Below are 25,124 nucleotides of genomic sequence, written 5' to 3' on the forward strand. Positions count from 1 at the left end.
GAACATTGAAGGCAGTACCCAGATGGAGACAACCTGGAAATATCCAACACCGATGGGGTGTGGGTACCATCATGGTGGGCCGGAGAAGGGTGGCTTCTCACATCTTACAACTCTTGAGTTGCGAGTTCATGCTGATGTCAAGATCTGAGGATATTTCGCTGCCCTCGTACCCTTGACTTGAACACTTCGACAAGAATGCCTTCACGAAGAGACCGTGGTGTCTACTAAAACGTCATGGTAGTCAAGCGGGAAAAGGGCACCATGCGTAGTTAGCTGCAGGCCCAAACCCGATGTTAGTCGAGCTGGAATTGACATATGAGGTGCTACGGAGTAGACTTCAAAGTTGCTGCTTTAATGCCAATGGGCTATATCTTAAAAGAGGCATGATTATGCTTTCTGCTTCTCACGGCCCAACAGTCTGCGCTCCGTTTCTCTTCTGTTTGCTTGATCCTTGACTTGACAACCATTGAGCTTTGCTACGAGACCGAAGAACCATGGCAGTCCTTCTCTTGCCGCTACTGATTCTCTACTTCTTTCTCAACCCTGTGCTGGCAGCCTCGCTCCGGATCTCGGTTCTGCCATCCAATATTCTTCCCAATCCCAACATTCTGCCAGCCTCGACCCATGCTGTTTTGACTTCAGGCTCTGGACAACCCATTAAGGCTGTTCTGCGGAAGGGCAACTACTTCGAATTCCCGGAAATCTCAACTGTGGGATCGCATCTCCTCGACATCTACAGTCACGATTATGTCTTCGCACCCTACCGAATCGATATCTCCCCGTCCTCCTCCGACTCTGCCGGGACTGTCATTGCAGGAACCTGGGAAACATACCGTGGAACACGATGGGATGATCGAGGGGTGGCTCTCGTAGCCACCCCTACAGACCAGTTGGACATGTCGGCCAAGATTCTGTCGAGGAAGAACTTCTATGAGCAGCGCCAGGGCTTCAACCCCTTGAGTCTCCTGAAGAATCCTATGATCCTCATGGCGGTCGTGGCTCTTGCATTTACATTTGGGATGCCGAAGTTGTTGGAGAACATGGATCCCGAAATGCGCGCCGAGTACGAAGAAATGCAGAAAAAGAGCCCGATGGGCGGTCTCACGCGTGCCATGCAAGGTGGAGGCGCTGGCTCTACCGCCGAGAACTTTGATCTAGCGGGCTACCTGGCGGGAACTGGCAAAAGTACCGGGAGCGATCGAAGCCAGGACAGCATCCGTGAAAGGAAGCGATAGACCACCCTTTGATAGCCACTTCAGGTTTCCAACCTTCGTCGAAATGTCATTGTGGGGTTCCTTGTACATGAAAAATAAATACGGTCTCAGGATCACCAGGATAATTTCGCAGGCTGTGGAAATGCAAACCCCAGATGCCGTGGCCAGTCTTCAATCCAGCTTCCCAGGGCAATAACTCTATGGGGATTAGTCGAATGATCAAAAGGACCAAGAGAGACCAAGGCTGTGAAGGATTCGTTAGTGGGCCTCCCATCGAAAGCGCACTTTGACCGCCAAAACAGCGATCAGGGAGCGTTTCCAGCGTATTTCGGCTCGATCCTGTTATTGATCCGGTCAGCAGCGGGATATCGCCATAGGCTATCATGAATCTCGCTTCCGCACTTCTCCATAACCCCAATACGACCCCGCCCTAACCGATCTTGACTGGCAACCTACCCACGGCAGAACCGCATGTATTGGATACCAGAAGCAGACATACTGCTTTCGAACAGTAATACCACGCTTCGACGCAGGCAGTTCGACGGTGCCCGGTCAAATCAGCCTAATCAATGCATCAGCGCGTAACCCCGCTGACGGCGAGACGCGTGGCAGGGACACTGGATGTATACCATTCGCTAAGTTGCGAGGCATGATTGGGAACCTGCTTAACGATCGGCAGGTCATAAGGATGATCCAGCAAGAGAAAACGAAATGCACTATCAACCTTCAATGGGATGGCTTGTATTCTACGGTTGAGGTTCCTTGTATCATCCAGTCCTAAATATCCGCCTCGTGTCTGTTTTTGACCACCATATAAGGCTTCCCACTTTTCGTATTCAGCCGTTGGAGTCCCGGCGCCGACGAGGTGTAGGGCAGTCTTGCATTTTTGGCAGCGTCCAGCAAATAGGGCCAGCTGTTATACGATGGGAGTTTTCTACTTGGGGGGCCCAGCTACTCTGACACCAGGGAACCTTGTACTATGTTGCACTACCACCGCGAGTTGTCAGACATCGTTCGCTTGATTCGGCCGACACATGGGACATACAACTTGGACAAGGACTGTTGGCGTACGGCCTAAGATAAGTATTAGGTTGTCCCGCTACTCTCTGCCGTTGCATTTTGTTCTTGCATTCCTCCATTAGCCCTCGGTTCTCCTCACCCTTCGGTACTTCCCCGATTCAGTGATCGACCCTAATCAAACTCTCCCTGCGGAGCTTCGGCCGAACCTCAAGTGCTACAGTCCCAAGACGTCGGGCGAGTTGCAGAAGCTCTCCTGTTAGCTCCTGTAACAGCGCACCCATTCCTCGCTGCCGCCTGAAGGCACTGGCAATAGCCAAAGTCAACACCATGGAGGCCAAGCTGAAATCAATGTTGGAGTCTGCTGTCAAGGACAAAAAAGTACCGGGTATTGGATGTTTCATCATCGACTCCAAAGGCAACTTCTTGCTCAAGGAGACCTTTGGAACTACTCATCTCCAAGATCCCAATGCCGCCCCATACGACGCCGACACTACAATGGCAATTTTCTCATGCACTAAACTTATTACCACGATCGCCGCCCTGCAACTGGTCGAACAAGGCAAGGTCTCCCTCTCGGACCCCGTGGAGAAATACGTACCTCGAATCTCCAATATCAAGGTACTCGAATCTGTCAAGACGGGTGCAGAGGCCAAACCAGAGCCTGTCTTGCGCTCACCAGCATCAAAACCCACCATTCTTCAACTCATGACGCACACGGCTGGGTTTACATACGATTTTTTTGAGCACGGAACCCTCGCATACCGAATGGCCACAGGTCGTGCTCCGATGCAATATCACACGGTTGGTGGCTGGGAAGATTTTGAGACTCCCTTGCTAGCCGACCCAGGCACCAAATATATCTACGGCGTCAACTGCGACTGGCTTGGCTTCGTCATTCAGGAGGTCTCTGGCCAATCCCTCCCCGACTACATCACTGAACACGTCTGCAAGCCACTAGGCATGAACGACACAGGCGGTAAGCTGCCAGTAGGGAAGAAAAACACTTTCCTTGTTCATTTCGACACGCCCGACGGTGCAGAACCTGTAGGGAACCCGAACATGAAGCATAATGAATCCCCCACCGTCTGGGGCGGCGGAGGCTTCATCTACTCGACAATGAACGACTACGCGAAGTTACTCGCGACGTTACTCAACAACGGTACATCACCTATCACCGGCAACTCGATCCTGAAGCCCGAGACCGTCAAAGATCTCCTTTTCACGGACCTGCTCGGTCCAGAAGTGGACAAGTCCCTTCTCGGCGAAATCGGTGCAAGCATTCCGCAAGCCTCCCTCGAGGGTTCTTTCTTCCCGTCCTTGCCGGTCGAGAAACGGGGCTGGTCCGCCGCTTTGCTCCTCAACCACGACGATTTACCCTATGGCCGCAAATCCGGCTCCGGTGCATGGGCAGGCCTGGGCAATTTGTACTACTGGATCGATCCGAAGACTGGTATTGCCGGGATGATCTGCACGAACGTTCTGCCTTTTTTGAACCCCACAGTCATGAGGCTGTTTGATGAGTTGGAGCGTGTCGCCTATGGGCATGATGTGAGCGGCGATGAAGTCGATCCGGACAAGAGAAATTATAAGCCCAAGCTCTGAGCGGCTTGAAATTTTGGGTGAGTTTCATCGTCCGGAGTCATCGGTCCGGGAGTTGAGATAGCACCTTACTCTGGTTTTCTTTCTCTCCAGCATTTTTTTCCCTCCACGCACAGACTCAGAAAGGGCTGCGCCTTACGTACGTAGCTGCTATTGAGCTCCTGCCTGAACCGGAAATCGGAGGACTAACATGGTTCAACAAACGTGAATGGATCATGTTAGTCACATGACGTATGCGAATAACGATGGCAAAAGAGACACGGGCGAAAAGAACAGAAACTTGTTGATTTATTTTCCTGCCAAAAATGCAGGCCTTCTGAATGATTTCTGTGCTGGAAACTTGATGCTGATGCTGATGCTCAATGCTCTTCTCTTTTCTTCACGGGAAAACATGAGTATCTAGTAGCCTCCTGTCTACGGAATAGAATAGCATTCGTCCCACCACCCCCTGGATCTTCCTATCCCGCGTATGTCTTTGATGAGGCGATGAATAAACAAGTCAAGGAGTAAATGACTCGATGGCGGCGGTGTACTTCCTCCAACTGCCTTTCCAATATCCATAGCATCTGAATTACTATCGACCTGGACCACGGCGTCGCGTTGCATTGCTTTGCGCAGCGGAGTCGTCGTCCGCGCCAAATGACTTCGTGCACTTTGATTTCCGTGGCCTGCGTGTCCGTCCTGTCCGTCCTCCGTCGGCATCTTGGGCCTGACTGGCTAGCCGGGCAGAGAAGCGAGCTTCTGGACGAAATGGTGTCGTCACGCGGCCTGGTTGCAGGACGAGCGCGTGCAGGAGCTTTGAAAGTTCTGAGAGGGAGAGATCCTGCCTTAGCTTCGCACTGATGACGGAGGAGGCCCAGAAGGTCAGGGATGTGAGAAGGAAGTGCCACTTCGAGCACTTCCCCTTCCTGGGAAGAATCGATTATCGCCGTACAATACCAACTTCACGACTCGACGTTTAGCCGACTCTGGAACGTTTGCACTCGGACGCGTTTCATTGTTCAATGGTAATCATGCCCATGCATTGTGTCCAGCTAATAGCGCTATTATTCTCCTCCTTTTGGCTCCGTTGCTAAGAACGGTCACCCTGTCGGAGGACTCGAACGGTCGCACGGGATTCTCTCCATGAGCTTTTTGCTGCAGGGCTGGCTTGCTTCGACCTCCCGGCACCCCATCTGACCCGGCGTAGGGAGGTTGGTCACTGGAATAATCGCTACAGCAAACCTGCCTGTGCGATACGAAGAGACCGGCTGGCAAGGGGTGCCGTGAAACTTCCGTTGTATATGTCGCATGACTAGTATTTCCCAACACTTATCTTGAGACAGACTGGTTGATTGATACACAGAGGTACTATGGGTTAATCGTGGTATTCACTATGAATCGAGCTAGCGAACAAGGCAGTGTCCGTAAAATCTGAGAAGATCTCAGGGAACAATTCCTCAATCGACCCTTGGCCTTGCATGGTGAAAACATCTTCCGGCAGCGGATCACCAAGCATGTGCTCATCCATATAGCCGCGGGTGTCAGTTGGTTCGGCGCGCATCGATACAGTGGGCAAGTTGGGCGTCCCGGCAATCGGCGTTTTGGGTAGCGAGTCTTCGATGCGTTTCAGCACAGTCTCGCTTTGTGAGAGTGCCGTCTCTGCAAGATCCCATTGATGCTCCTCTTGGTATTTCCTCAGGCAGTCAACGAGTGTTCGGGCGCTTCCCATGCACTGTGTCCGGACATTCGAGTAACTTGTCTGAAGCGCGCACCGGAGAAGTAGTGTCACTGCAGAAGTGAAATGATGAGCATTGTAGGGCAACCAGAAGCCCATCAAGTCTTGCTTGTGTAATGAACAGACAAATCGAACAATATCCTCTGCAGCTGCCTGGCAGCCGAGCAGCCATGACGAGGCAGGATCGCTCTCTCGTTGGCTGATCTCGTGCCACGCTATGCGTCGGAGAAGCATGCGCACGGAGAGATACGAAAGCTGCAGGTTAACCAAGCCCGGCACTTGGGGCCGATTGTTGAAATCGTTCAAATTCAGCCAACTCGGACGGCTTTCCATCCAACGGTTGAGCTCAATTTCTGATCTCGAGGTTTGCTCAGCGGCAATGCTGTCGTTTCCTGACCGTATATGATAGATAAGTGGAAGGACATCTCCGACGATTTCCGTCAACCGACATAGATGGATGTAAACTTCGGCTGCGCGGACATGTTTAACAGAACCTCCTCTACCTTGAGTGAGCAGCTCAACCGTCGGAAGGGGAACATCATAATGGCCCTTCGAGATATAGGGTGGTGTCCCCTGAGCGAAATTGAACCACCTATCCTGTATGACCACTCCCCACCAAGCCTTCCATCGGATTTTCTTTTCAGTGTCACTTATCTTCCACTCGCTACAGTCGTGATTCAGGCCGATGGCATGCGACAGGGCGACAGCCCGAGCAACTTCTGCTACATTCTTTACCAGACACCGCGACGGTCGCCCGGAGATGTCGATGCAAGTTGATATGATGGTAGCCAAGTCGCCCTTTTGCATGTCGGCGATATTTGCCGCGACTGCCGTTTGCCAGGCAAAATCCTGATCAGGTCTGGCATAGCCCGCCAATGCAGGTGACGCATCCCAATAAAACAGCGCATAGGCTATTATGTTGATGAGGAATGTCTGGGGTAGCTGACTTCTGTCCTTGAGGCGCGACATGACACATTCTTCCTCGGTCACTGGATAACAGGGGTGAAAATGTTCGTAATAGTTGGCTAACAATTTATCCAGAAAAGGGTCGACTTGTTCAAGCAATTCACTCGGCATATTCCTGGTGCAATTACAGTCTGCCGGGCTGGGTCTCCTGGGGGGAATAGGTACATGATAGATTGCCTTCTGCGACTCCCGTCTCCCAAGGCTCGGCTGGATAGGAACATGACCCGGGATGCCATTTGACTGGGGCAGATATTGGTCCAGAACTTGGGTGTCGCGTGCGATGACCGGGCCGACGATATGAGAAAAGCCTTCCATAGACTTATCGCCGGCAATCAGAGAACGATGGACGAAGCCAACCTTGGGAGTGACACGGTCATCCTTCTTGGCTGTGGCAGAAGAGCAAGGCACACCGTGCATACGACACAGTAAGCATGCCTGTCCGGGGATTTCAATGGTGCATCGAGACCGACGTTTGTGACAACGGGCACAAGCCGGATATTTGTGGGAGCGATAGGGACGGGCGGTTTTCATGGTGAAGGACCGATTGCTGGTGTTGTCCGGTGGGATAGCCTCAGCCAGTAGCAGGATTGATGTTGACGAGGTGCTAGGGGCAGCAGGACTCGTCGTGGGAGAAGGGGAGGCGGACTCGGTCGGCGTCAGCGTTGCTGTTGTGCCTGAAGTGGCTGAAGATGGAGGTTCACTAGATCGAGGCGAAGCAGCGACCCACGATGCGGGCCGGTCACGTGTGTCACGTGCACATCTGTCTGAGTCGTCGACACGTGACTCGGCCTTGCGCTTGCTTCCTCCACCGCCGCCGAGACCGATGGAGGAGCAGCCAGAGCTGCTCCTAGACTTGATCTGGGCCATGGTGCTGACTGACGACCGGGGCTAGTCCTTTGGGCTGTTATTCTTGGGAGGCAGAGGATATTCGTCTGCATCACTCATGGCAGTGGGCGCCGTCATATATCAAGGGAAGGGTGCTCCTCCATCTCCCCGGGGCTTCGCTACTCAACAAGGCTATCCTGTCATGCGGGAAACTCGTTCAGGTCCAAGCCCCCCCTCTTAATTGATCCCCCCCCTCCTTATTAGTGGCCAATGCTACTCTGTCATTATGAAATCGTTCATCCTGTACCGCGGTCCTCGCCGCGGGCGACCTCTCACCGACCAGAACACTTATCAGACCTTTTCACACCGTTCCTTCAGCTCCGCAAAGCCTACACAAACGCTCAAATGAGCGGCAAAGTTTCACGATGATGAGGTAGGCTGCATCCAATAATGCCTTGATCTTCCCGAACCGCTCTTCCCGTCCAGGTATAGACCACGTTCTTGCCAGACCAGGAACGACTCGAGTTTCCCGACGGGAGACCCATGTCCCGGTGCTATATCAGTTCTCTGTAACCTGTTCGAAGTTTCTTGGTCGAGAGAGGTGTGTATGACTCCGAGTCCCATCATATCAACGGAAACTGGTCAGCCCCATTTCTGCAATCTTTGTCAGTGTTTCGGGCGTTGAGAGATCAGCTGTGCCGCAGGAACAAACTTTATAGGAAACCATGGCTCCAATGATCGATGACGGCGTCCACTCATCCTCTAACAACCCCGTCCTGGCCAAATCCGGGGATAAACCCAACATCTACAACGATGTCAAGGAAGATGAACTCCAGGAAACGGCAAAAGCCTGCTTGGCCAACTATGGCACCAAGTTCGAAAAGGACATCATCACCGGCAGTAGAGGATTATACGTCTACACTGCCAGCGGTCATCGAGTCATGGACTGGACGTCCGGCCAAATGTCCTGTCTGGTAGGGCATGGACACCCAGAGATCGTGTCGACCATCCATGACCACGCTGCCAATTTGGATCATCTATTCTCTGGCATGCTCTCGCCGCCGGTCATCAACCTGGCCCAACGGCTCACGTCAGCTCTGCCAAAGGGGTTAGATAAAGCCTTCTTCCTCTCCACCGGCGGTGAGTCCAACGAGGCTGCTATCAAGATGGCTAAAGTCTATACCGGCAAGTTTGAAATCGTCGGCCTTGGAGCGAGTTGGCACGGTGTCACTGCGCAAGCACTGGGCACTCAATACCATTTTGGGCGCAAAGGCCAAGGGCCCTTGATGCCTGGGATGCATATGCTTCCTCCTCCTAATGCCTATCGCTCCATTTTCCGCAACCCCGACGGCTCGTATGATTGGGAAACCGAGCTCAACTACGGATGGGATTTGATCGACCGGGCCTCTTGTGGCTCCCTGGCCGCATGTATCGTCGAATGCATCCAGTCCTCAGCAGGCATGCATGTACTCCCAACAGGATACCTGAAGGCGCTGAAGAAGCACTGCGAGAGGCGCGGCATGTTGCTCATCGTGGACGAGGCTCAAACGGGTGTGGGCCGCTGTGGTGACCTGTTCGCCATCGACCACGAAGGCGTCGTCCCGGACATCCTGACGCTCAGCAAGACACTGGGTAACGGGCTCCCTCTGAGCGCTGTGGTCACGAGCGTTGAGATCGAGCGCGTGTGCACCGAGCGCGATTACTGCTTCTACACCACACACGTGAACGACCCGCTCCCTGCTGCCGTGGGCGACAAAGTCCTCGAGATCGTCCTGCGCGACAATCTTGTCGACAACTCCCGCGCCATGGGCCTCCACCTCCAAGCCGGGTTGCAGCGACTCAAGTCTCGCTACGGATGCATAGGCGACGTGCGCGGACGCGGGCTAATGGCCGGTGTCGAGATCGTGGGCGATCGCGAGACCAAAACCCCCTCGATCGAGCTGGCAAGAAACATTTCGCACAAGATGTACGAGCTGGGCCTGTGGGCGAACCTGAGCAGCCACTCGAGCTTTGGGGGTGTGTTCAGGATCGCGCCGCCCATTGTCATCACGAAAGAACAGCTTGATCACGGCCTCGACGTCATGGAGAACGCCTTCCAGACCACCGAGGGGACCATGCCGCTGTACTAAGAATGACCGATGATAGCGAGTTTAGAAAGGTAAAAAAGGGTATCTAAACCAGCCCCGCTCTCTCTCATAGCTTGCTACGGTTGCCCCCCATTATATCGGTAACGTTTGGTATTCGGCTGCGTGCATCAGGTATTGAAAACCCAGAGCCCAGAGTGGGAACAGAACCCCGAGCCAAGCCAAACGCTAATATGTAAATTGTGTGATGAGATAGATGCTTTAGATAGAACAAGGATGTGCATACATAGGATAGACCACTAGGAAGAACCCAGGAATGCAACAGCCAACCAAACTCAAGAGAGAAAGCAAGGTATTTCCCTATAACCCGATAATGCGTCAAAAATCAAGGTCCAAAATGAAGCCAGACAGATGAATTGGGATTGGGATTGGAATTGGAATTGAAAGCACGTAATAATAATAATATCTCCGGATTCCTTCCCTTCCCAATTTCGCATGTATGTACGAGGTATGTATCCTTGTTACCGTACGGAGTACCTGTCCATCCCAACTCACACCGTCTTTCTTTCGCAGCGGTGTATGTATGCATGCGTGAATGTATGCACCTCTTGCTGTACGCTTTGCCCGATGTGCTTGCTTGCTTGTTGGTTTGTCTGCTTTGGTAGAGGCGCGGAGGGGGAGACAAGACAGGGCATTTCCTTTCGATGGACAAGTCTCGTGGGACTTCCCGACTGCCTCTTTCGGTGCCGTCGTCTTGCGGATGTATGTAGCTACCCTCGCCACTCGCTACTCGGACGAGGATCTCGGGGGATCCGGGCCCTCCTGATGACGCCGACCGACCAACAAGGCTGAAGCAGCACAGCACAGGCCAGCGGGCCAGGCGTCCAGGCTTCTGATCCATCCACATCCATGACAGACCCAACCTTATTCCCGCCCACCATGCCACACCGCACGACGCCAATAAACACCCTTCATAGGTTCAAGAAATATGAAATGGAGAAGGGAGGAGCGAGGGAGAAGGAGGCACGGCCAAGACTCCCTTCATATGACTAATCCCGATCCCGACCCGAAAAGGGTTTCCCCTGGTCCCTTTGTTTCTCTCTCGTCAGGCTGCGTCAGTGGGGAGTAGGTGGATGGGCGCGGTTCGCGTGTGTGCGTTGGAGATGAACCCCAATCCTGGCCATGGAGTGTTTGTGTGTTCTGTGTGTGTTTGTTTCTCTTTCGAGTGCCTGTATTCATCTGGTGTACTATTATTGCGCAAAAAATGTGTTTCTTTGGCCCGCCAATCTTCCCTCGGTATTTTCCCGCTGAGCCGCCATTGTCAACGGACGAAGACTCCACAGGCCACCATCCCGTTTCGGACTGCTCTTTTGTAAAACCTCCAATATGGCATGCATGCCTCGTTAGGCAAGAAAGTCCAACTTATCCCTGTGACAAATGACGAATTGGCTAACCGTACTCGTACGAAGTATCATGAAAGAGAGGGAACCCGCGTTGCTCCACACAAATCAAGAGCCGTCAAACTTCTGAGTCAGCCTCGTCAGCCCCCTCGCGCGCCAATAGCAGGCGGGAAGACCTCTTCGGATTCAAGAATCCCCGTTCAAACGCACTCGCCTAGAGTTCCCCGGCTGAGGAAATTGGTAGAGACTGAACGGGCTTCGGGGACCAGAAGGATTTCTCGGGCTTCTGGGAGATCGCAAAAGCTGTTTGGTCGCATTCGCAAAAGCATCAAGGTGAGAAGGGTCCCGTCGGTTGAGGCGTGTAGCCCCCTTTCCTGAGAAGGAACTTGAGGGGATTTTTCTGCTCCAGGGGGTCATGTGGGGTTCTATTTTGCCTCCTGAAAGGGCTGGGAATGCACCTTCAGGCACCCTTTGTGGTCGTCGAGGCCAAACCATGTCGTGGATAAATTGATTCAAGCGCAGAGGCCGTCAGGCGTGCAAGAAGAGGTGACAAATACACTGCATCAGGGCTCCTCTTGGCATATTTGGACATCTGTGAAAGAAATTTGTGACTGATCTTCGACTTGCGTGGAACGAGGTCTTGTGTTTGTCCTCTGGGGGTCAGCTGCCACAAGGCTGCCACTGGTTCCTGGTCGATTAATCATCAAGAAGTTTAACCCACCCGCTATCATCCTTGCGATCTCTCTGTTGGCCTGTTGGCAAACTTTTCTGGCCACAAATGGTCATTCCAGCAGCCAAGACGGCACCTCAGACGAGGGAATAGCATGATAATAACATGATCAAATTGCTCGACATTGCTGTCCGAGTAAAGACCACATCGGCGAGGAGCTTGGACCCTACCATCCAGGGCGTCTGATACACCACCAAAGTCACTGGAGCAACTCAGGACTCCGGACTGGAAGAATCGATTGCCATACAGCTCTTCGTCGATCGGGAGTGAAACTTGAGCTTCAAGGTTCCCAGAAGGGTTGTCGAAATGATTGCGTTTTATTAGCCAGTCAAGAGTCTAACGAGAATGATCAGTGAGTGTCGCTTGCCAAGGTCATGCGACGAAATAAGGTTGCATTGAAGAAGGGATGTGCTTTGGGGGTCTCTGACAGTCCCAAGAGGACTGATATGGCTTTCAATAGGAAATAGTTCTAGTCGACTTCACGATCCTGGTGATTGCAGCTGCGTCGTTGAGAGGTGATGGTGGAGTACAGCTCTCGGGTATGCGCAAGAATCCTCCTTCTCACAAACTTCCGTCAGCCTCCGTTTCACAGTTGGGATGGGGTATATCAAGAGTACCGACCGGTTGAGCCAATGTAGCATCCTCCGGACATACCACGAATGGCAGATCAGTATGAATAATAGTATTGTAGACTTGGTACTTGGCCAAATGCGTCCAGAACAACTTGTTGGCGACTGCTTGCCATTCTCTGTAAGGTTCGAGGACTTAAACAACTGCATCGTTGTCGTGCACTCCAAGACCGACTGCCATCCTTGCTGCAACCCTTAGAGTCCGTGAAGCCAATCGTAGGTCTCTGAGAAACTGACATTCGAACAGCGCCATGCCATGTCAGCAAGAGAATCGACTACATGTTGACTTGTGCTTGACTCCCTGTAACTTGCAACAAGAGACAACAATTCCATGTTTTTGATGGTGGGCAATCGAGCAGTTATTGCCCCTTCAACATCTTCCGTGCCCACTTCCGTCCCACAAGGCACTATTACCTTCGCAATGGCAACGTCATTCTCCTCCGCTCATGGAGTTTGAATAAATGTATCTCGGGGGCCCTCGGGCGCAGCCGATGTCTCTTTTAAGAGTTGAGTTAGTCGCAACAGCAAGCTATCAAGATCAACAGGAGGGAAGGAGATGCCAATTTCCCAACTTGTATACTGTGACTGCTGTCATGAGCTTGTAACGAGAGATGGTGAAAAGAGGGTCTTTCCTCTGCAAGGGGATTTTCTTCGAACACTGATGGATCCCTCCTCCTGTAAGCGCCAGGAAGAACAGTGAGGCCAGGCCATGTCTGCTTTTGCTGATCAGGGATGACATATGGAACGCAGCATAAGGCTGCCAGCGAATTTGTGACACGGGAATCAGTGTGAAACCGATGTCCCACACGCTGAGTCGTTGAGAAAGGTGGGCATTTTCATTAATCTACCCTCCAATCCTCGCGTCCAGAAACCATCAGTTAGCACTCTCCATGCTCGTTCATCGATGCTTTAACCCACCAAGTAAGCGCCTAACTTCTACGCCTTGGGCAGCCACGACATCGCGTAGTCGAGCTTTCGGAGGAGCTGCCATGTCAACCATCTTGGTGTACTGCAGATAATACAAGGGTATCTTTGGGTCCCTCCATTTGGTGACGAGTGGAGAGCGGTCTGCCTGCTGTCTTGAGGCCTAGCATTGCTGTCACTGCTCACATCCCGACGACGCAACAAGAATGCGATGTCAACGGTCACTCTTAGAAGGTTGTTTCCCGATATCATGGATCATGATGCGCGATGTCTCGGGATTTTCCCGGCATCCGAAAGAACGACTCTTGCAAGTGTCTCGGTTGCTTGGGCATCTATCTCATTGGCCTTCGACTCACTCGTCCTGGCTCTTATTACGCTGTAAAGGCGCATTTGACGACTCTGGAGACTTCTGAAATCCTAAGTACGGTAACTGTTCATGTCCTTTGGAACCGTCGAGCCGAAATGAAAAAAAAAAAAAGGTAGTGAGCATGTCGTTTACCTTTGGAAACAGCGGCCACTGTCGTCGGCGGTGAGCTGAGCATCCATCAGGTAGATTGGAGATGGCGTGTGATTTAGCATGTCAAATTGTCACATATGGTTCAATTCGGCTCGCAATCTAAGAAATTCGCCTATGCTATGATTCAGCGCCTCACTTACCCAGTATCATTCCAATTGGCAATTTTGAAATGTATTTCTCTTCTTCAGCATTGGGCTGCTTCCCTGCGTTGCATAACTCGTATTTTCATTCAATCATGGGTACACCCGGCTTCTGAGGGGGAGCTCCTCGCTCACAGTGGTGATACTCGGGACTCCAGCTATCACTCTTTCTTATTCCACTTGCACGGGCATCGACTGTTCAAAAGTCTCCACCACCGTCAAAATCACCACCACCGCCGTCCGCTCCATCGTCGTAACCCTGCTGATAGGCATCCTGCTCCGAATCGTTGAAGGCATCAGCTAGCAGTGCACCGCCAAGGAGACCACCACCTAGACCTAGTGCTGCCGCGCCACCTGCGCCGAGACCACCAGATCGTTTGGGTGGTGCTTGTGCATATCCTCCATAGCCGCCGTATCCTGGCCCTCCGCCGTAACCTGGACCAGGTGGGTATCCGCCATAACCCTGTGGTGGCCCATAGCCGCCATATCCAGGTCCAGGAGGACCATAACCTGGCCCCCCAAAACCTGGACCCGGAGGGCCGGGTGGGTAGCCTTGGTTATAGCCTGCTGGTTGGGGAGGGTAGCCAGCACCCGGGCGTGCTTGTTGCGGATATGGCGAGGAGCTGCCGCTCGACTTTCCCAGCAACTTCCCCAAGAAGCCCTTAGATTTGCCAGAACTGTCCGGTCGTGGAGGGAGCTGGTTCGAGGGAGATGAGGGAGCGCCGGGGTAACCGCCTTGAATGCCAGGAGGATTAGGACCACTACTATTGCCTGAGTTGTAGTACGACTCGGCCGCACCGCGCGTGTTCTCTTCATTTTGAAGACGTCGAGCCATCTCCTCGTCCGTCTCCTGAGAGGTTCTGTTGTATGGGTTGTTTGATTCTAACGGGCGCTTGGCGTCGGAAACTTGAGGCGCGTTGTGACCAGAGTAGGACGGAGGAGGCCCTCCAGGCGGGGCATCTGCATCTGCGCCAGGGGCCGGCGCGGTAGGCTTCTCCCACGTCGATTCTTTGGTGTGGAGGTTGACATAGAACCTGAAGGAGACAGACAATGTTAGTGAGATTCATGGATGGATAAACGATGAGACGCTCGGCAGATCGATCAAAGGTTGCGAACTTTCATACCATTCTTTGTATTGATCATTCCAGACAGCCTTCCAGCCTTCCGGGACCTTCGGTGGAGGTGGCCCGGAAGGCGGCGCGAAATCTGACATTGGCAGGGAGATGGTACCGGACAACAAAGAAAATCACAGCTTGAAAGGAGGAATACGAGGAAGATAGAGAAGGACCAGGAATATGAAGGCGTTGTTGATATACGTGGGCGGCAAATGGAGGGCGCGGATGAGGGAATAACGATGAGGGGCACAGTTTTGGGGTTTGGTTGGCTGGCACGGGCGGGACGATGTTGGTGATATTGAGGCGCAGTCAGTCATCGACCAACAGACTGAGCAACATTCCCCGAGATTGAAACACCGTCACCAGCCTCTCGTGACAAATCATGTTGGAGCTGTGAAGACACCTAGAACAACAGCTTTTCTTTGACTGGGCTTTGGGCCTGGTATTTGGAAAGTCGTCTACGCGGAAGTCCCAGATATCATGGTGCTGGACCACCAGCTCCGAACATCTAGCCACCCAATATGCCATAACCATCAGATAGATGATCGCTTTCCCATATACCGTACGAGTCGCATAGCCCTGGGCTTTCACTCCCGCTATACAAGGCTCACACATCGGAAGAAGGGTCCCAGTGTCTTGCGGAAAGCTGCAGGACACGGCGAGCCCAGGCGACCAGGTCCTGGCCAGTTTGCTGGTCAAATTGATTCCTTTCAGCTCCCAAATATCAACATCAATCATCATTTCATCTGGCTGTTATGAGCCGCCGAGCTTCCTGCTCGCCCACACCCAGCGCCGTGACCAGATAGTCAATACTCGCCTTTTCCGCCATGCGTCTGCGGGCTTCGGTGAATTTCTCAAAGCAATCCTCCTTGACTTTAGCCCGCTTTTGTGCATCGATGGTCTTCACAGTTAGTTTGAACACCCCACTGACAGGACGATGATCGCTCGTTCGCACCTCATGGCGGCGGTATTCGAGCTGCTCTATCCGTCCGGGACCTCGATAGAGTAACCGGTCACACCATGCAGGAGCGCGCTTCTTCTCTGAGGTGTCGTACTCATCTGTTCCGACGTCATATTTATATGTTGGAGGAAAAGTAATGGGTAACTCGACGAACTGGGCCAGACGGAATCCTGATACACGGCGGCGCGAAACCATAATCTGGTCTTGTTTGAGGAGTTTGTCTAATTCATTGCGTTTGATCATGTTGATGACTGCGTCTCGCGGGATGGCGTCAATGCGGTAATTCAAGTCCCCGTTGAGGATGCATATTTCGTGGTCAAGGATCTGAGTGCCGTCGCCGCCTCCGATATAAATCGAGCTGCGTACTTCTGGATCACGTTCAGGGTCTAGGGCTTCGGCCTCTAGAATGGTGGCTACGTCGTTGTTTCGATGTGAGGTGTGCGTCTGCCCAGCGGCCAAGTGACAATTGATGAAACATATGGAGCTGTCGTCCAATATGAAACGGGTAACGAGCGCACCTTTATTTCCATAGTGGCCTTTCAAGCCGAGTTTGACACTTGCAGCTTGCAAATTTCGGATATTCTGCCGCTCTCCTTGCCTGACAAACACACATTGAAATAGCCCGATCAAGCTAGAGAGTTGAAGTTCCGAGTATGCATAATGAGCATTGGTTGATCGGCTGATGACTTTGCTGAGATAGTCTCGCCATTCTCGGTAGACGCGGCTGTGGTGTTGTTCCGTCTTGACAGTATCTTTCTTCTTGCCGAATCCAAAAATACTCTTTGCGGTCACAGTACGATCTTCCAGATCAACAACTTCCTGGAACCCAAATATCAGAATCTCAGGTGGATCGTTCGAGTGAATTGCTTCGGTGATGAAATCTTCTCGCAGGTCGGCGGGCGTAGACGCACCGACATTCCAGGTCACAACGGCGGCTCGAACGTTGCGAAACACGCAATACTCGGCACTGCGCCGCTGCATCTCCATTTCAATCCAATCATCTTCGAGAGCTGCATCCCAGAGCCTTACAAAATTATCATGTCCGATCGTGACAACTTGCAACTGTTGAAGGGTCCAAACACTGCTGGGATCGAAGAGCAGTTGAGTGACGGGTCCATCGTGAGCCTTCCAATCCTTTTGGGTTTTCCAGGGCGAACTGGAGGTGTCATAGACGTAGACCATTCCCGTTTTGAACGCCGCCCACAATTTACCTCCAACAAACGCCAGGCTATTGATCTTGTAGTCGCTGGCTTTGATGTTTGCAACAGTGGAATAGTCCTTGGTCGAGTATATCGACACACGTCCATCAATGTGGCCGAAATATGCTCTTCCTTTGTCTTCGTTGGAGTGAGTTCCACAGGTAACGTCTCCATTTCCATGTTGGGACAGCGGCGGTGTCAAGGCAGTAAATGAGCTTTCATTGCCCGGTTTATATACTCGCAATTCCTTGCCTGAAGCGTACCAGAGTTTGCCGTCAATTGCCACTGAGAAAGTGTGTCCCTTTGGAACTTTGTGAGAAATATGACTATATTTCAGGTTGGGAACGCCTGTCTCGTCGGCCTTCCACACAAAAAGCTTCCCTTCATCATCGATTGTCCATAAGTCTCTCCTGTTCCGCAGTATGCGCACAATCTCTCGACGATTATGGGACGAATTGGTGGTTATGACTGTATGCGTTGCAATGTCGACCTCCATTAACTCGCCCGTATTCAGGCCCAGCCAGAGTCTGGTGCCCTCATTTGCAAGATCCACTGCAGGCTTGAACGCCACAGCCGTTACCTTCACGGTTTCGCCGTGGTTGATGCTCATGATTTGCTCGCCCGATGACATATCAAACACCCGAGTCACGTAGCCGGCTGTACACAGATATTGTCCACAGATTTCAGCAAGTCTTGAGTCAGACTTCGTGCTGATCTCCCACAGACTGCTTTTACAAAACGGAGGCCGCCGATTTGTATGAGTAGCGTCCGGATACTCAGATCGGGAGGTAGTAGGCTCTTCAACTGGTTCCTCTACGTCATCAGAGTCTTCGGCATTTACATTGGCAAATGCTCGCCTCGGGAAATCAACAGCAAATGTCTGTGACCTGTGCGTTGGCGTTGGCTGGTGAAGCACCCGCTCATCGACGCTTGTACGCTTCGGTGGCGGAGGGAAATGCTGTTCCACAGGCAGGGTGGGTGCCCGAGAGACTTGCTGAGCAGATGAAGGCTTCTTGGAACGGTCCGGGGTCACGACATGGCTTGGAGGTTGCACAGGCCGTGTCGTGTTCTTAGACTCATTGGACGGGCGCGGAGGAGGTTCAACGTTTCTTCGTGGAGGAAGACTAGGGTGTGGTTCTTCTACTATCTTTTCCACTACCGGTGACTGGGCACTAGAGAAGCCAAATAGACGAGCATCTCGTATGGGATTTACTCGTGGGGGCTGTGAAGGAGCGCCCGGAGGCGGTGGTGGAGGTGTGTGCCGGATAGTCTCTGAGACGTGGCGCTGTGTTGGTTTCCCGTTCGCTAAGCCCAGCTCACGAGGATCTCTAGTAGGCTTTTCTGAGACGGTATTGGCTCTAGATGGTAAATTCGAACCGCGGCTGGGCGGTCGGGGCTCAGGGGCCGTAAACCCCAATGTCCTGGGATCTTTTCTTTCTGGGGCCGACGGCGTGCTTGAGAATCCAAACATTCGCGCATCCTTTGACCGTGCAGGGAGCGCTTCAGGAGGAGGAACTTGGGACGAAACAGCTCTGATCGGGACTGGTGCGGGCCCAGAGGACTTGGTCGAGGATGAGGGAGGTACCGTCTCCGGACTTTGGGTTGGAGAGCTTTCATCGCTGCTCGGGGGTGTGCTGAAAGGTGATATTCGTGCTTCAAATGAAGGTCTTCGAGCCTCTGGGTTCAATACATTACCACCAGCCATAGCAATCACAGGTGGCTTAGCAGGAATCTTGGGCTTGTCTGCTCGATTGACTGGTGGTGGCCCGGCCTTCGGCTTTTCCTCTTGTGTTTCATTCCCAGGATGTATATTATTCAACGTCTTCGCCATATCCGATCGATCTGCGCTAGGGGCTCTAGGTGCTGGGGTTGAAGAGCGACTCGAGTGTTGGGAGATGAGTTCGCGCACCTTCCCAAAGGGCGTATTGTCCACCCGTTCAGGAGACCTTGACGAACTCCGCTCAAAGAATGTGCGCGGAGGTGATCGCGGCGAATCTATCTTGACCGAGGGAGTAAGCTGAGGAGACGACTGCAAGAGCATGGACATGGGCCGTCTGTGGCCAAGTTTCGGCGGTGAATCGGTGCCCTTGACGGGAGTTTGTGGCCCTGCATAGTTGGGATGTTGTCCCCCTCCTCCAACACCCGCCCATGGCGATGTCGGTCTTGGTAGGTCAAAGGAGGCTCTTTGGGGTGGCACGGGACTGGGCCTGTCGATCGGCTTCAATGCTTGCGGAGAAGCAGGTATACTTCCGCGGTTGTCAGGCTGCGGCTGGTTGACTTTGAGACCCTCGAAGTGAGATCTTAGGGACGAGACAGGTTTAATCGAGGCGGCATCTGTTCCTTGCTCCATATTCTCGGCCGAAGTCATTGCTGGTGGTACATTCTTCAAAGTTCGAGTGCGCAGGTAGACGATTGGAGATCAGGGTCCTCTTGAATTTCACTTGTCACCCAGGCGGTGACATCCTGGGACTTCGGCGGACTTGGGCTTAGACCGTTATTGCCTCTAGGATCGGACAGGGAGATGGACTGCGGTAGGACTCGTAAGTCGAAGGTACCGATTAGTTAGTCGCCAGCTCAGAGGTAAGATGGTAAGACGCTCGCAGGTAGGATGCGGGAGGAAAAGGGCTGGGAATGTGCTGGACGAATCTAGTTGGAAGTTCTATTGAGATGCAACAGTATAGATGGTTGATGGCTGTCAATAAGATGGATGGAACGAGCGAAAGAATAGTTTCCCAACCATGAGGCTGCCGTGTCAGAATGAGAGTGGGTGTTTGTCGCAGTTGTCGATTTCTTGGATTTCGATGTTGATGTCTACGTAGGCCTGCCACTCACCCGCATCAGCCCAAGCCACTATTGATAATGCGCCTACTGGTGGTGGCCGCGATGTGCCCCAACACGCCCCAGTGCGGCCCTGACAACGCGAGTTCGCAGCTGTCCGCCGAGCCTCCCAAGCCTTCGTTCCTGCACCATCCGCCCCTCCAACGGCAGCCGAGCCACCGAGCTACTCTGAAGAGGCGTCACGTGCAACGCGGACAAAACCTGTGGTCACCGCTGGCCAACGTCAGTTGCCCGCTGAATGAACAGCACTGAGAAATGAGCGCATTGGCCTTGTCGCATCTGCACGGCGGTCGCCTTAGTGATTTTAATCATTGACTGGACCCATCCACGGTACCTTTCTCTGAGAAGTCTCTGGGCTCGAGCAGTAGATGCCACGCGAGAAGAAACTTCTGGTATGGTAGGCTTGACAAGATAAACATCACAAGACGACTGTCTAGAAAAACCTCTCGGCCCAACAAGCATTACATGCCTTGGAAATCCCTTGCTACGGAGCCGCTCTCCGACAAATGATTACTTCACTGACTTCAAAGGCGAGAGGCTACGGCAGGGGGACTCCCTTGGACTTCGTTCGGCATCACAAATACATGATGTCATGATGAAAACATCATCGTGTTAACTAATGCCCAGATTCTGGCTGTGATGAATGTATGGATATAACCAAACCAACTGCGCCCTTCTGAGCCTCCTCTTGCTCCTACCAAAATCTCACTGACAATATTGGACCAACACTGATAACATTCCCACATCGTCGCCATGGCTCTCTCTCAAGCGGCTGCTGTAATTGAAAAGATCATTGGCCACACAGGCGATGCTGATACCGAACAGAACCTTAGCAACCCATCCAAAGATGCTGAAAGATATGCGGACCCTTCTGGTGAGAAGATGAAAGCGCTGGTGTGGAACGGCAAGAACAGCGTCAAAGTCGTCGAGACCTTCAAGCCCGCCAAGATTGAAGACACGGACGTTATTGTCAAAGTAACCGGGTCGACAGTCTGCGGCTCGGATCTTCACCTTTACCACGGTACGGTGGTTGAGCTTCAGAAAGGTGATATTCTGGGACACGAGTTCTGTGGTGTTGTGGACAGTATCGGCTCTAAAGTCAGCAAAGTTCAGCCTGGCGACCGTGTAGTGTGCAGCTTCCAAATCGCTTGTGGAAGTTGCATGTACTGCAAGCGCAAGTTGAGCAGCCAATGCGAGAAGACCAACGACAATAAGATCGAAAACGTCATGTACGGCGGTCGCACCGCGGGTATGCTAGGCTACTCGCACTTCACCGGTGGTTATGCTGGTGGCCAAGCCGAGTATGTCCGTGTTGCATATGGTGATGTCAACCTCCTGAAACTCCCCAACGACGTGCCAGATGAAAAAGGTCTCTACCTATCCGATGTCTTGAGTACGTCATGGAACGCCGTCGTGGACACGGGTGTCAAGGAAGGCGATGTCGTTGCCATCTGGGGTGCAGGCCCCATCGGCCAGATGTGCGCAGCCATGTCGTTTATGTGCGGCGCGAAGCGAGTAATCATAATTGATGGTGGTGTTGCTGCGTGGCGTCTGGACTTCGTGAAATCCAAACTGCCCAAAGTCGAAACGATCAACTTCACAGACCTTCCCAAGGGCGAAAACATCGATTCAACCTTGAAAAAGATGGAACACGGGGGCCCCGATGTCGCAATTGAATGTGCGGCGGGCGAGTATGCAAAAGGCTGGGCTCATTACTTTGAGCTGCTTCTGGGTGCTGAAACGGACACGGCAGAACTCGTCAACGAGATGATCATGAGTGTCAAGAATTTCGGCCGTTGCGGCATCACAGGCGTCTATGTTGGCTACACGAATCACTTCAACATCGGATCACTCATGGAACGCGGCATACGGTTAATCGGTAATGGCCAAGCACCTGTACATTTGTACTGGGAAGATCTGCTCAATAAGATACAAGACGGCAGTTTGGACGTCTTACAGATGGTCAGCCATCGAGTGTTGTTGGAGGAACTGGAGGAAGTATACAAAAGATATGACGCTCGTGAGAAGGGCCTCCAGAAGGTCTTTGTTCAGACAAAGTTCAGCTCTCCACCGAGTGAAGGATCCCCCCAGTTGACGAAGTTTGGCACTGCATAATGGCCCCACGGCACCAATGGTTGTAAGACCATCGCCGCAGCGATAGGGAACATGGCGTGGATCGACCCTCGGTTCAGATCAAAGCTCCTAGTTTGATGTACCCTTCGTCGCCCACTTGAACTGCAATCCTCTGATTCCTAGAATTTTTGTTTCGACATCCATAACCACAAAATTCGGAACAAGGATGTACAGCCTCATTGAAGCTTCAGCCTTAATTTAAAGACATACCGCTGCGGGGGAATAGGGATCGAGTCACTATGACATCTAGAATGGCAGCATTAGCGTCAATTCGCGATTATATGTGTGCTTACCAGCAAGAGGAGTAGACGCTAAAGATCAGCCTAGCGCCATACATATCCAGCTCGCCAGGTGCCTACTGGTTAGCAGATTAGTACTAGCCTAATTGGGCTAGGGCGAATTGGTTTAGTCCCATCTGCAGTCAACTTTGCTGAGTAATTTCTTGGCACAGATTTTCACGGCCTATTCAGCAACACACCACTCAGTTTATAGGTCAATTGTTATTCTATAGGCATTGGCATGCTACAGCCTACTCTGCGGTTTGTTTGTACACAGGTAGACGTTGTAGGCGGTGGCTGAGGCTGAAACCTACCGAGGGCGCCTATCTGGCTCGCCCGGCCTACCACCCACAACAATACCCCCTCAGAGTCTCCTAAGTACTCTAAAACTTAGGTTATCATAAGGGGCACTTGAGGAGACTATTAGAAGCTTATAATTATGCGTGATATAAGTCAAAAGGTTGGAAAAAGGTGGAAGCTTGGTGGTGCCGAGACTTTACTCAGCACAGTTGACTGCAGATGGGATAAGGACAGCCTGTGTCGCCGTCCCTTATTTAAACCCTCACCGTCACTCCAGGATGAATCAGAAATTAATCAATCTATTGACTCTTAGATTGGTTCAACAGCTCCCGGAGGAATCGGCAAGTTGCATTTTCTATACAGATATCTGTCTATACATTTCATGCTACTGTTTGTATCGTGGCCGGTGTCACATGCGACTCGGCAACAATCTTCTCATTCTTTTCAATGTCTCGGCTTCCCCTATATTCCGTCGGTGTTGTGCTCTCACTGGCCGGCGTCAGCCCGTCGATGAGATACAACTTGCCGTAGTCCTCTTCTCCGTCATCGGGTCTGACGGGGACAGGCGACAGGCTGGTGCAGATGAAATACACTAAGCCGGAGAAGACGACAACCAGGACATAATTCCACGAGTACATATTGAGAATGCCTCGGTTGTGGATCGGCACACCCATCGAGTACAGCATACCCGGGAAGAGCGGAGCGATGGCCACGAACCAAGCGACGAATGCGCGCCAGTTACAGCCAAAGTTGTACCAGTATATGCCGTGCGGTTTGAACAGGTGCGAAATGTTGATCCCGTATCCGCGGCGTACCCAGAAGTAGTCCATCATGATTACTCCTGTAGTGGCGCCGAGGAACAGCGTATAGGCACCCAAGAAAGCTAAAAAGGTAGTCGCCTTTGCTTGGATCTCCCAGGGGCAGATGGCGAACGATATCACGGCACAGATGAACTGTCCGCGGCGAATGTTGATGTACTTGGGAAACAATCCTGTCAAGTCGTTGGCTAGCGGCACCGAGTTACCCGTGACATTTGTCATGATGTTGAAGAAGATAAAGCAAGCTCCAGCAAAGAACTTTCCGGGCCGGTTTTCAAAGTTGTTGATCACCACCAATGGATTCCATTGTACTTCGCCATATACGACGGACGAGGCCACTGCCATAGTACAGCCAAGAAACTCAGTCAAGGTCACCAACACAGGCAAAGCAAACAGCTGTGTGGCCCATGCCGCCTTGTCGTTCTTCGAGTGACGTGAGATATCCATAATGTTGACCGCGAATGTGGCGTTGCCGGAAATCGCTGCATTGACGCATATACCGAACAGATAGCCTACAGACCATCCGTCAAGGGGCTTGCTCGGTGCCCTCCATACCGCAGGCCACCCTCGGGCGGCAGTGACGGACCATGTGAACATGGCCGTCCAAAACAGAGGTACCAGGATACTCTTGACAATGAATAGGTATCGCAATGTTTTGATGGGGAGATATAGGAACGGTAACGAGATCAACCAGAAGATCGAGAAGCACAGAATCTGTTGTGCTGTCACATTGGCCGAGGCTGGGATTGCGTTGACTTCCCAGTGAGCGAAAGATGGCCATATGGCAGTGGTGCAAGCTTGGACTGCTTGACCAGCGAGACTGACTTGGATGCCATAGTAGATGATACACGGTACACCTCTCACGATCATGGCCCATTTGGAGCCTAGCATGCCGAAAGATGCTCTGACCGTACCAGGGAAGTTCGTCCCCAGCTTGCTACCCAGGTATCCGGATGCAGCACAAGGGATAGAGACGATGATGTTGCCGATTAAGCAGGCGACAACACAAAGCCCTGGGTTCAGTCCAAGCGAGAAGGCTGAACTTGATACTTCCAGCTGCGCAGCGTTGAAGCCTTCGGCGATCCAGAACAATCCCATCTGGTACCATTCGTAAGTCCGATCTTTTCTTTTGATAGGGTCCATGTCCTCGTTGGTGTATTTGATTGCGTCAGGGTCATCAGCCCCAAATGAGCCTGGATGGGGTTTGAGCACGACATACTCGTCCCAAAAATGTTTGAACCCCATGGTTGTTATGCGAACACGACTCGTATGAGGGATTATGTGGTGAATCTGTCTTTTCCTCGAGGCTGGCTTCGGCGTTCTGCCATATGTGGATCTTGTGCTTTATATAGGATCTACATGAAGGGCTTCTATGAAGGAGTCTACGGGCAACTTATCTTCTTCGGCCAACACAGGCAAGGGCAAGGCCGGCGACAGTTGGTGGACCTTATCGCGAAAAAGTTGATAAGAGCCGCGTTATGATCACCGTCCACGCCGGAACACACTGGACATTGAGGGTTTCCAAAACTAATTTCTCACGCGTCAACGCTTTCGACTTGATAGAGGCGCACAACTCGGCACTTAGCAAGGCTGGGCAGATCTGTCCCTTACCTTCCTGAATGGGCAACTATCTTGACGGTTTGTTGTATGGAGTCCCACGTGCGAACCGAAATTCCATGCTGGAGCCGGATGGTCATGTCCGCGATAGCTGTGACTA

General features: G+C 52.3%; 8 protein-coding genes across 8 annotated transcripts; 4 read left to right on the top strand and 4 right to left on the bottom strand.

Moving 5' to 3' along the window:
• Positions 1-494: 494 nt before the first annotated feature.
• Z519_06472 (uncharacterized protein) lies at positions 495-1,235 on the top strand (the record flags this gene model as incomplete). The annotated part of the gene is made up of 1 exon (XM_016764212.1): positions 495-1,235. The coding sequence occupies one exon, from the start codon at positions 495-497 to the stop codon at positions 1,233-1,235; it is 741 nt and encodes a 246-aa protein (XP_016619294.1).
• A 1,326-nt stretch (positions 1,236-2,561) lies between these two features.
• On the top strand, positions 2,562-3,836 carry Z519_06473 (uncharacterized protein; the record flags this gene model as incomplete). The annotated part of the gene is made up of 1 exon (XM_016764213.1): positions 2,562-3,836. The coding sequence occupies one exon, from the start codon at positions 2,562-2,564 to the stop codon at positions 3,834-3,836; it is 1,275 nt and encodes a 424-aa protein (XP_016619295.1).
• Positions 3,837-5,190: 1,354 nt separating this feature from the next.
• Z519_06474 (uncharacterized protein) lies at positions 5,191-7,383 on the bottom strand (the record flags this gene model as incomplete). Its single annotated transcript, XM_016764214.1, has 1 exon — positions 5,191-7,383. One exon carries the CDS (start codon positions 7,381-7,383, stop codon positions 5,191-5,193), a length of 2,193 nt encoding a protein of 730 aa, XP_016619296.1.
• Positions 7,384-8,066: 683 nt separating this feature from the next.
• On the top strand, positions 8,067-9,470 carry Z519_06475 (uncharacterized protein; the record flags this gene model as incomplete). Its single annotated transcript, XM_016764215.1, has 1 exon — positions 8,067-9,470. The coding sequence occupies one exon, from the start codon at positions 8,067-8,069 to the stop codon at positions 9,468-9,470; it is 1,404 nt and encodes a 467-aa protein (XP_016619297.1).
• Positions 9,471-13,964: 4,494 nt separating this feature from the next.
• Positions 13,965-14,978, bottom strand: Z519_06476 (uncharacterized protein; the record flags this gene model as incomplete). The annotated part of the gene is made up of 2 exons (XM_016764216.1): positions 13,965-14,799; positions 14,890-14,978. The coding sequence occupies 2 exons, from the start codon at positions 14,976-14,978 to the stop codon at positions 13,965-13,967; spliced, it is 924 nt and encodes a 307-aa protein (XP_016619298.1).
• A 644-nt stretch (positions 14,979-15,622) lies between these two features.
• Z519_06477 (uncharacterized protein) lies at positions 15,623-19,408 on the bottom strand (the record flags this gene model as incomplete). The annotated part of the gene is made up of 1 exon (XM_016764217.1): positions 15,623-19,408. The coding sequence occupies one exon, from the start codon at positions 19,406-19,408 to the stop codon at positions 15,623-15,625; it is 3,786 nt and encodes a 1,261-aa protein (XP_016619299.1).
• Positions 19,409-20,631: 1,223 nt separating this feature from the next.
• Positions 20,632-21,993, top strand: Z519_06478 (uncharacterized protein; the record flags this gene model as incomplete). Its single annotated transcript, XM_016764218.1, has 1 exon — positions 20,632-21,993. The coding sequence occupies one exon, from the start codon at positions 20,632-20,634 to the stop codon at positions 21,991-21,993; it is 1,362 nt and encodes a 453-aa protein (XP_016619300.1).
• A 976-nt stretch (positions 21,994-22,969) lies between these two features.
• Z519_06479 (uncharacterized protein) lies at positions 22,970-24,652 on the bottom strand (the record flags this gene model as incomplete). Its single annotated transcript, XM_016764219.1, has 1 exon — positions 22,970-24,652. One exon carries the CDS (start codon positions 24,650-24,652, stop codon positions 22,970-22,972), a length of 1,683 nt encoding a protein of 560 aa, XP_016619301.1.
• Positions 24,653-25,124: the final 472 nt, after the last annotated feature.

The sequence above is a fragment of the Cladophialophora bantiana genome, assembly GCF_000835475.1.
Source record: "Cladophialophora bantiana CBS 173.52 unplaced genomic scaffold supercont1.9, whole genome shotgun sequence".
Classification (NCBI taxonomy): Eukaryota; Fungi; Ascomycota; class Eurotiomycetes; order Chaetothyriales; family Herpotrichiellaceae; genus Cladophialophora; species Cladophialophora bantiana.